At 29.0% G+C, this 10,565-nt stretch overlaps 1 protein-coding gene across 5 annotated transcripts; it reads left to right on the top strand.

The window, feature by feature from the left end:
* The first annotated feature begins 2,088 nt into the window (after positions 1–2,088).
* LOC106793485 (72 kDa inositol polyphosphate 5-phosphatase) lies at positions 2,089–10,429 on the top strand. Of its 5 annotated transcripts, XM_014760472.1 has the most exons (7): positions 3,522–3,937; positions 4,224–4,998; positions 5,086–5,307; positions 5,980–6,289; positions 6,402–6,961; positions 7,057–7,525; positions 7,610–10,429. In XM_014760472.1, the coding sequence occupies exons 2-7, from the start codon at positions 4,455–4,457 to the stop codon at positions 7,722–7,724; spliced, it is 2,220 nt and encodes a 739-aa protein (XP_014615958.1). In that variant the 5' UTR covers positions 3,522–3,937; positions 4,224–4,454; the 3' UTR covers positions 7,725–10,429. The 5 variants fall into 5 exon arrangements, with proteins under 5 accessions (XP_014615959.1, XP_014615960.1, XP_014615958.1 ...); XM_014760473.1 differs by lacking the exon at positions 4,224–4,998 and having other exon boundaries at positions 2,089–3,937; XM_014760470.1 differs by having other exon boundaries at positions 4,224–5,307.
* Positions 10,430–10,565: the final 136 nt, after the last annotated feature.

Raw genomic sequence — 10,565 nt, 5'->3', positions numbered from 1 at the left:
TTTTTTTCTTTCTTTCCTCTCTCTCTCCCTTTTTTCTCTTCCCTTTTTTTTTTTTTCTTTTCTTTTATTTTGTATCCCTTTTCTTTTCATTTGCGATTATCATGCGAATCGGCAAATGCGCCTTTTCAAAAGTTGTATTTTTGTCCCTTTTTTTTCATGTATAGATATATATCATGTGTTTTCCAATAAGTTTTTCTTTTTAAATGCGAACGTTCATTTGTTTTCTTTCGGGACAAACTTTTTCATCAATTCGTAACTTCGGTTGCGACTGGCGATTTCAATTCCGACTATCTTTGATCCAATGGCGCGTATCATTTATTTTGTTCTTGCGAAACTTCAAACTTCGATCATCGCGATAGGACGAATCGTTTTCGTTCATTTTGAAACGTCTAACGAATTCCCGCGACTAAATTTCTATCGCTCATTTAAAATCAATTGAGTTTACGTTGAGTTTGTAATCGTTCCTTGCAATCGAAAAAATCGCCCTCCCGCATGCAGTCATTGAACTATACTAGATTTTTAAATCAACGAGAGTATACTCGTGCCAATCAACATTATTACGAATTCTTACTGATCCGACAGTGATATACATTATGTTACCAAAGTCCTACAATGATGATTGGTTATTTCTTGGTACACGCATTACGAAAATTTAGTCATGCGAACAAGACTTAACATTATATTTAATTTTTAATTTGCACATATTTTTTATATACGGATTTGGTAAATTATATTTAAAATATTAATTCTTTACAGATTTTTCAATCGATTATTTTAAATATATGCATAAGATAATCTAATTATCATCAGTGTAACTTGAATGAACAATTCTATATTTTTTTTCTCTCTCTCTCTCTTTTAATATTATTTAAATATTTAAAACATATTTACATTACGACAATATTTCTTTTATCATGTAAACAGTTACGGGTTAAACTAGTGGTTAACAAAGTTTTTTTATTTTCGGTGCCCTTGTTGAATCCAGGTTTTATCAAGGCGCTTTATATCAAATTCTAACAAGTCCACCTTGCAAAATAGTTAATAATTTTGTCTATTAAAGAATTTCAAACAATTGATATTAAGTGAGTTAATGGTTTCCACCAAGTCCGCTAGATTTCGCATCTTATCACATCTAATTGAAAATAGAAATAAAATTATGAAAATTTTGTAATAAGTATATTGCAGTCTCTCAATGCGCCGCGGCGAACATTTTGAGAACCACTGAGTTAAGGGTTAAATAATTTTTATAAATATTAAATTTGAAAAGTATAACACAATTTTATGTAATATTGATAAATTAGAATAAATTATAAATTCTATAATATCGCACGTTCTATTTCAATATCAAATTAGACTCGATGTTCTACATAAACGTGTGTATATATACGTACGAATATATTAAGTTCACAAACGATGCATTACTTTAAATATTTCTCTTCGATTAATAAATAATATTAAGCTACAAGCAACCAGTAGTAATTCCAATATACAAAATTCTACCTATTGAAATGCAAGAGGTAGGAAAGATGCCTCTTTTTCGAAAATTCTCGTAAAAGAAACAGTACTGAACTGTTTTGAAATGTAAACGAGTTATTTGTTTTTATACTCTTATATATTTAAATTAAAATTTACTTTTAGTATTATCTGTATACACATTTTCTTTTAGAAATAGGAAATATTTGTATTATTGTTAAAACAGAAACAAGAAAATAGGATTGTTTTTAACGGAGGGTTCGTATTAATTCAAACAAACACGCGCATTTGAATGAATCAAGTAAAATTCGTTTGATTTGATGAATGTCTATTTTGTATCTTAAAAATGATATTACATTTATTTAATTTCTTAATTTATGCATCTAAATATTTAATTAATTTATTTTATTTTTTGTTAAATGAAGCGACAATTTACCAAATCAAATTGCATTCGTGAACATGTCGAATTCTACGACAAGAACTCTTTAGAAAATATCGCTCACATTTGTATTTCTTTAAACGTGTAATGAATATATAATATATACAAAAAGTTCATTTGATTGTGTATTACGTATGCCCCTTCGAAATATATTTGTGTAGACGAAAAATAAAATGGCGTCAGTTCGCGTCGTCTGCTTGCTTTGACAGCTTACAATACGTTCGTGTTGTTCGTCTTTTTTGTTCATTCAAATCTTTCCTTAGAATTATTTGTCAATGATAAATAAAAACATATATCGTTTATTTATAATTTCATAGTATTTTTAAATTTGTTGAAAATAATTTCAAACATATTGTATACGTGAAGTAAAAGATATAAAAAAAAGCAAGGATACAGTTGTGTGTTCAGTAATAGAGTAGTAGCATTGTCGTCTGCTTGTTGATAAAAGCGCATGATCGGTGATCAGTCGAGTGTCGAATGACATGGCGTACGGGTGTGGATATCGAATAGTCGTCATGTCGCTCAACGTTTATTATCCGTGAATATATTCAATGAAAATGAACAGTAATAGATTAAAATTCGAATAACATGAATGCAAGGTTCGATGTTATCGTGATATATATTCTCGATGATGGAGGCAGAAGTTAGAGTCTGATATTGACGTTCTTCAAGTATTTTCTACTAAAATATCATAGGTTGCAAATTGTTATGAGTTCGGTATGCAAGACGAATGACGTGAATCTAATACACCAATGTGCAAGCGATTGTCAACCTGTGAATTTCGTAATAATATATCTACATACATATAAGGAAGGCTCTACATATAACTGAGTTCAATAAAGTCAATGTTTCATTCAAATTGTCACGTTATGCAAGTATAGATGATGCTATTTATTATACAACTTGAAATATCTAAGTCCATAAAGATGGTTCCTTAATAATTATATTAAAACACTATAAACAGGCTGTTTTGAAATATTCTATAAAAAAAAAGAAGTTGGTATAACCTATGAATGTTTAAGACCTAATAGTTGATATAATCTCTAGTCAAAAGCAGTCAGAAGATAAAGTTGTATATCGATGTTAAAAATGTGATCATTTTTTGGCATATTTGTTTCTAATCAATTTATTCTATGATATATAATAGTATTTCATGTAAATAGACAAGTTACTATTATACGATTGTATATCCAGTTTGTTTACGAGAAATATTACGATATATATTAACGAATATATATGCGATACAATAAAACCGAGTATCCATGGAATACTTGAAATAAAAGAAGGAGTATTATAAAGACGTAACTGAAGCCAAAAGAACTGAGTTTACAAATATATGGAAATTCCAAATGACTTAATAAATATCTAGACTGTTTTTAGAAAGCACCTTGCAGTAAATGGTATTAATAGATAAATCATTTTTCATTGGAAGCTTGGATTATTGACTATTTATATATGTGATGCTTCTACCAAAATATTATAAGATACCATTATTATATTAATGATGGATTAATAACTTATTAGTCACTGCATTAGATAATAATATTATGGAGCAGTGTAGAGGAAATGATACCCCTAGCATATCCAATGCAACTAAGGCAGATATATCACCTAAATCAAAACAAAAGAAAAAATCTCTATGTCAGATGCTTATGAATAAAAAGACTAGAGTTGGTTGTTTGGAAACGTCTTACAAGGATAGCGATTCCAACAAGAATTCTAAAGCCGATAACTCCCAGCACGAATCTCATACCAGCACAAAATTGTCTTTATGTTGTGCAATGACTGAACGCAGTAGAACTCCACCTCAAAGTTTAACCGCCAGTAGATTGTCTCCTACAACATTAAGCAGGACATCCGTAAAGTCTGAAGTAGCTTCCATTAATGGTAAATGTCTAACAGATGTATTAGTCGAAAAACAAGAAGTGTATTCGACGTATGGCGATCAGGAAGCTCAAGAGAATAATACAAGTAAAACAGTTATTATGCGAGAAAAGGAGCAGCGCAAGAGTACTTATACAGAAGGTAAGGTTTTAAATTAATATTTCTTTTATGGTAGAACAGATAGTTGTTTTATTTTTTTTAATTTATTTTTTATTTGTTTAAAAATTTTTATATTTATATATAATCTTTACTTAGATAAGAAAAATTATTTTGCTTAACAAATAATAGGATTGCATGAAATTGGTCAATATTTGATTAACACGTTATATTTAGGAATATATTTAGTATATATAATTTTTTATTAATATTAATTTTTAATTATTAACTATATGCTTTAAAAAATTGTTTATATATGTGATGGTGACAGTATATCTTTTCATACCGATTATGTCATATGATTAAATGAAAATACGTCCTTGTATATCCCCACCAAACTACTAATCCTAAGGTACTCCAAAGTGAGTAAAGATGTAGAGGTGTATCAGTGTGAAGTTTTATCATAGTATGGGAATAAAAGTGGTCGCTTGATATTCAATCTCGAAAACAGACAAATGTGATAAGTGTTGATAGGCTTGAGTGTTAGTAGTGTCGTTTTACAATGTCGTCAAATAAAAAAAAGAAGAATTCATTTCTCAATAAAATATCTAAAATATTTAGGAAGAAAAAAACTCATGTATTAGAAAGGCAGACAAGTCACTCTTCTGAAGGAATTGATAATGGACAAAAGTCAGATTTTCAAGAATCTATTAAATATCTTACACATTCTAATGAACAAATAAATATATCTGTAAAACCGGCCATTAATGTTCACGTAAAACATCATTTCCCAAGTGAACATATTGAAGATGAATGCAATAGTCAAACGAATACCAATCAAACTCATCATAAGACATCTTCTATGAGTTTATCTGGTGAAAGTAAAAATGACAATATTTTGGGAAAACAAGAAGGGGTTATGAATTTAGGCTCAGACAAATATTTAAATATAAAGACTGCCTTTCTGAAACAAGATAATAAATTAAGTGAACTTGATCAAACACAAATTGATACCGAAAAGAAAATTCAATCGATTGACAATACTTTAATTAAAATGACAGACTCCATTATTGAAAAAGTAATAAATAATCCGGAATTGAAAAATGGTAACGTTCACGAGTCGCACTCATTTTTAATAAAAGAACTTAAATCAACTAGCCAAGAGAGTAGTGAAGATAGTGACTTCTCTGCAGAGTCCACGGAAGATGAAATCGAGGAATCTTCAGATGATGAAAATATACAAATGATTTATGCAGAAAGGGATCACAAATATATAAAGGATGACTATTTCACTAAGGGGAAGTATATTACTTATTTCTTCCTGGAAATGGAAAGGCAATTCTACGATCCTTCAGATGTTTACAGTATGGTTAATTACCATGATTGTAACTGTTGTGAAAAACCAGAACGCAAAGGTATAAACTAACAATGAAATCTATGCGCTGCTTGAAATTTAATTATTGCGCTTTTTCTAGCAAATTTTCATTTTACTATTGCGAAGGTGCCAGATTCTTCCCAGTATTTAATATATATATATATATATATATACAATTGTCATGCTTATATGTCTTCTTTACCTGTTGCTGTATTAATAGAAAGTACATCGTCCCCTTCCTGACATACATATATGCAAGGTGTTCTGTAACTGATAATACAGTTACACTTATTTTTTTCCAAAACGAAGCCTTATATAAACAAATTTGATTCTACATTTTCTATTTAGTTTTTCGTGTAGAATCATCTTCTGGTTGCATATACTACCAGTTACAGGATATCATATGTGTGTGTGTGTGTATATAATTTAACATAAAGATTTTTTGTACAAATCAACCCTTTAAAACAAATAAAACTAAAATGTAGTCAAATTATGTAGTAAAGACATCAGAAAAAAGAATTTTAATATGAAATTTACAAAGATTTAAAAATATGTGCAAGTGTTAGATACGTAATAGAGAGTAATTTAACCAGTTTAGCTCTATTAGTGAAGAATTTTGTAATATCATTATTAGGTATATTTTTTCCGTATATGTGGATATCCTATGTAAACTCATACTTTAAATCGTACGTATAATATTTCAATGTTCCAGATGAAAATTCTTCTTCTGGATCAATGTCTCCGATCTCTATGCAGTTAAGACAAAGATTACTCCACAGAAGATCTGCTGATAATTTAGTAATTAATTCTCCGACAAATTCTATGCGACATTCTAGTCCGGAATCTGTGAAAAGTGTACCTATTCAACTTAAACCTCGCTCTACGTCACACGATGCCTTGTCAAAGAAAAAAGATCGTAAGCTGCCTACAGCAACTGGAGAATCCACGGATAGTTTGGCAAAACAGGCATTACTTGCCGCACAAGTATTAAATTTAATTCCTGCTCATAAAGCTAGAGAAAGGTACATGTAGTACAAACAAAACATTTTACTTGAATAAATATATATATATGTAAATTAATTACAAATTTAATTTTATAATTTATGGTATATTTATTGTATTTATTTTTCGTAGAAATTTCCTTCATGGAAGAATAGCGGCTAATTCATTGTTAGGTCCAGTGGAACTTGAAAAAGTATTGCCAAATCGCGAACTAAAAATTTTCGTTGGAACGTGGAATATGAATGGTCAATCTCCGCCAAAAGAATTAAATGATTTTATGTTACCTTCGGACATAGAAACTATTCCTGATATGTTAGCAATTGGAACTCAAGAATCGTGCTCTGAGAGAAATGAGTGGGAAGCTGCTTTGCAAGAAACATTAGGACCTTCCCACGTTTTATTAACTAGTACAGGTCTTGGAACGCTTCACTTGGCTCTTTTCTTGAGGAGAGATCTCATTTGGTTCTGCTCTGTACCCGAGGAAGATAGTTTTTCTACTAGAACCGGAACAGCATTTCGAACTAAAGGAGCTGTTGCCTTGGCTCTGATGTTATTTGGTACAAGTTTTCTTTTCGTTACGGCGCATTTAACAGCTCATCAGGATAAAGTTAAAGAAAGAATTAATGATATTAAAAGAATCATTAGAAATTTAGATCTTCCCAAAGACTTACCTACAAGACATAAAAGCAAAGGTACGTAATTATTTGATGATCATTTATCATTCTATTACTGTTTATTTATATAAAATTATATCCCCGAATTATTATATATTAGCGATTTCTTTTAGATGTTACTCAAAATTTCGATTGCATATTTTGGTGCGGAGATTTAAATTTTCGTTTAGCTCAACCGAGGGAGGAAGTAATTCAGTGGGTTACAGACACCTGTTTCCCGCAACAAGTACCAGTTAATTTACAAAAGGATCAATTAAAAACAATACTTAATGAAGGTGCAGTACTGCGTGGTTTTGAAGAAGCATTAATTATGTTTCCCCCAACTTACAAATATGATCCAGGCACACAAAACTTTGATTCGAGCAGTAAACAACGTACCCCCGCATACACGGATAGAATTCTTTTTAAGGGGAAAGGCCATACAAGGGGATATATTAGACGAGTTAGTCATGAAAGTACTAGTTCGCATAAAGACGGTGCTATAGAGTGCTTAATATATGATTCTGTTCCAAGTATTTGCACATCCGATCACAAGCCTGTATGGGGCGTATTTAAAACAACTATAAGGCCTGGCATTGATACGTTAGTGTTTTTAAATTATGATATATTATTTTTATGGTTATTATCTGCGAATGTGCATATAAGTGTATTTTCTTGTTTTTTCAGAATACCTCTTGCTGCTGGTTTATTTAATCGCGATGTATACATAGAAGGAATTAAAAGACGTGCAGCTGCAATGGATGAATCTCAAGGAACTTCTAAAGTGTGCTCGATTCAATAATTATGAATACTATTTATAAAATTGCCTAGCAATTTAATAATACTAACAAAAATTTTAAACTCATAAATCATGGATATATAAAAGAAAAACTTATATAGAAATTACCATGTCGCGCGCACACACACAAGCACACACGCATACACATGTACACACAGGTGATAATATAAAATTTCTTATACATTCTTTAGTTTTATATACAAAACTGTTTTGTATCGATATCGATCACATTTTAAAAAAAGAATTATTAACCAAGAATTGTTTATAGACTAATATATATGTAAATTACTATCTAGTAAAATGGCGCAAATGAGAATATTCTAGTCACACACAAAAATATTCTATAGCATGTTTTTTTATTAAAGTAATAATGTCGGATCTGTGAAATATCGACATAATATTTGGTGCTAATAATATGAACATTACAAAAAGTAGAACGGTATATAACGTGGCATTTTTGGCCATTCTTTGCCTAATTTTTATGTTACCGACAGAAAATAAAAGAAAGAAAACCTATTTTTAAATAATCGGTATATGGTTACAAGCAGTGTTCAAAGTTTTCTCTTATTATCCGTAACATGGATGCAAGTATTAAATTATTTCTTGAGATTATGCATCGTGAGGTATTATTAGATTATTTATAGTAATTTGAAATAAAGAACGGATTCATTCTCAATTGATTCATATAGTAATTAACATTGCGATTGAAAATGACATGGTACGTTTGTAAGTTGATAATAATTTTTTTCTCAAAATGTCTTATTGTTTTCTTTTTGTTGGCTCCTTTGTTTTTAACTTTGTTACCATCATTAAGAGCATTTTTTATTACATTGTTATTTCTATTATGGTAACAAATATATTGTATTATTTGATATAGCTTAATATACAGGGTCGATGATGTATTTCATTGGTATATAGAATTAATCGATAAGTTCCAAATGTCAAAGCGATATATAAAGACATATTCCAAACAATTTGTAATTCACACTTAAAAAATCCCAAAAAAGGACAAAAAAGAAAAGAAAAAAAAATAATCTGTATTTATTCTATGTTGTATTCTATGTTTGATTAAGTATTTGCATACATATATATATATATATAGCACAGAGTCTCTGGTAAGGATATAATACAAATCATATTAATCAAATTTTGTTATTATTTCCTGGAAGTAAGGAACAATCAAAATGATAACATAATAATATAAAATAATAGTTAACGCTTCCATGATATTGTTTTTATAATCTTTCCACATCTAGCTGTTCTTACTTCTAGGTATCGTTCTTTTCAAATTAATCTCACCGCATAATTAATACTTAACACGTTGACAGCCGAGCGAAATTTGTTGGTTTTCACACAACGCCGCAATTGTCCCTTACATAATTGTGTAAGTTCAAACTGATACAAAATAATAATGCGCTGAACAATGGCTGCCGGCGTGGTAGTCAATGTGTTAATATAATTTACAATCTATTATTGTAAAAGACGAATAGCATTATAAGTTATACAAAGTTGTATGCGCATGCTATATCAATAATATTTTACAGTATTTGGTAGAAAGACTGTGTTATACAAACTTTATGTTAAGAAAAAAAAAGTTGGTCTCTCGTTAACTTATTACAAGGATAAGGAACTTTTAAAACTATTCCAAAGATATTTAGTAAAGGAGGATGCCTTCATAGTAATTTCAAATTATAAAATAATAGGAAAATATGTGTATTTTCATTTATTATTTATTTTATTTGACAAATAATTATACATACATATATTTTTATTAGCTTAGATGCGATAATTAGTATCGTTTATAATTAGTTACGAGCACCCGCGTATAAATCTTGCTATTTATCTCGCTGTTATAAAAATGGTTATTCGATTGCAACTTAAATTTAGATCGATGTAGAATAATTGTCGCTTTTATGTTGTCGATAAACTAATAATATTGATGAAAAATATGGACCATAGTTAAAAGTCTCAGGGCTTGTAACCGTACCAAAATTTAATAAAGGTTAACAATTATACCCAAAATTATTTTAATCTTTATTAAAGCACATTCACAAATTATATTATGATTTTGATATAAAAATAACATTAACAAATTGATCATCATAGTGTCATTGAATGCATATATATGTATATATATACATATACATATACGCTTAATTTATTCATTCAAGTAAAATAATCAATAAACATCTGACAATAAAAATCTAGTTTCGTTAGATTTCATTTTTAACACACAAAATATATTACATTTATAACAAATTTTTAAAACTAAAACTATATAAATAAATAAATAAAAATATCAAGAAGTACAAATCTTGATATTACACTTTTGCGGCAAAAGTATTCAAAAAAAATGAATATGGAAAAGAAAAATCTGGACCAACAATAGATATAGTGTTTTTTGTTTGCGTCGAGTAAAAATAAAATACACTTTCCAAGCATTATAATAATGCGTTTAAACGTATAGAAGGTTTGTAAAAACCTGTTTGAAGATCGATATCATAAATGTTTACATAATTGATAGATAGGATAATATAATCTAAAAGTCATATGCATATATGTCATATATATATATACACATATGTCACTTATGAAGTGTAAATCGTGACAATGTAAATTTCTAATTACATAGAAAACGATTTTCTCGTTTGGCATGGTTACAAATCCTGCGATAAATTACTGAATAAATCACTCATATATTGATGGAATATTTTTTCAAGATCTCTTTTTTTTCCTACAATTTTTCTTTATTTTTTTCTTAATCAAGATAATAATTTTTTTATCAAGATTATCATTGCATCATTTAGTGTGCAGAATAATTCAATAAAAAAAAAAAGAAATAAA

Source organism: Polistes canadensis, unplaced genomic scaffold (assembly GCF_001313835.1).
Source record: "Polistes canadensis isolate GaletaPanama2010 unplaced genomic scaffold, ASM131383v1 scaffold_14, whole genome shotgun sequence".
NCBI classification, from domain to species: Eukaryota; Metazoa; Arthropoda; class Insecta; order Hymenoptera; family Vespidae; genus Polistes; species Polistes canadensis.
The sequence above is the reverse complement of the archived record's forward strand: the minus strand, read 5'-3'. Positions and strand labels throughout refer to the sequence as shown.

Bases quoted from the DNA above. Each gene is read 5' to 3' on its own strand.
- LOC106793485 (XM_014760470.1), top strand. From the start codon at position 4,455: ATGTCGTCAAATAAAAAAAAGAAGAATTCATTTCTCAATAAAATATCT. The intron at 6,962-7,056 runs GTACGTAATTAT...GATTTCTTTTAG, and splicing joins TACAAGACATAAAAGCAAAG to ATGTTACTCAAAATTTCGAT. The intron at 7,526-7,609 runs GTTAGTGTTTTT...TTGTTTTTTCAG, and splicing joins ATAAGGCCTGGCATTGATAC to AATACCTCTTGCTGCTGGTT.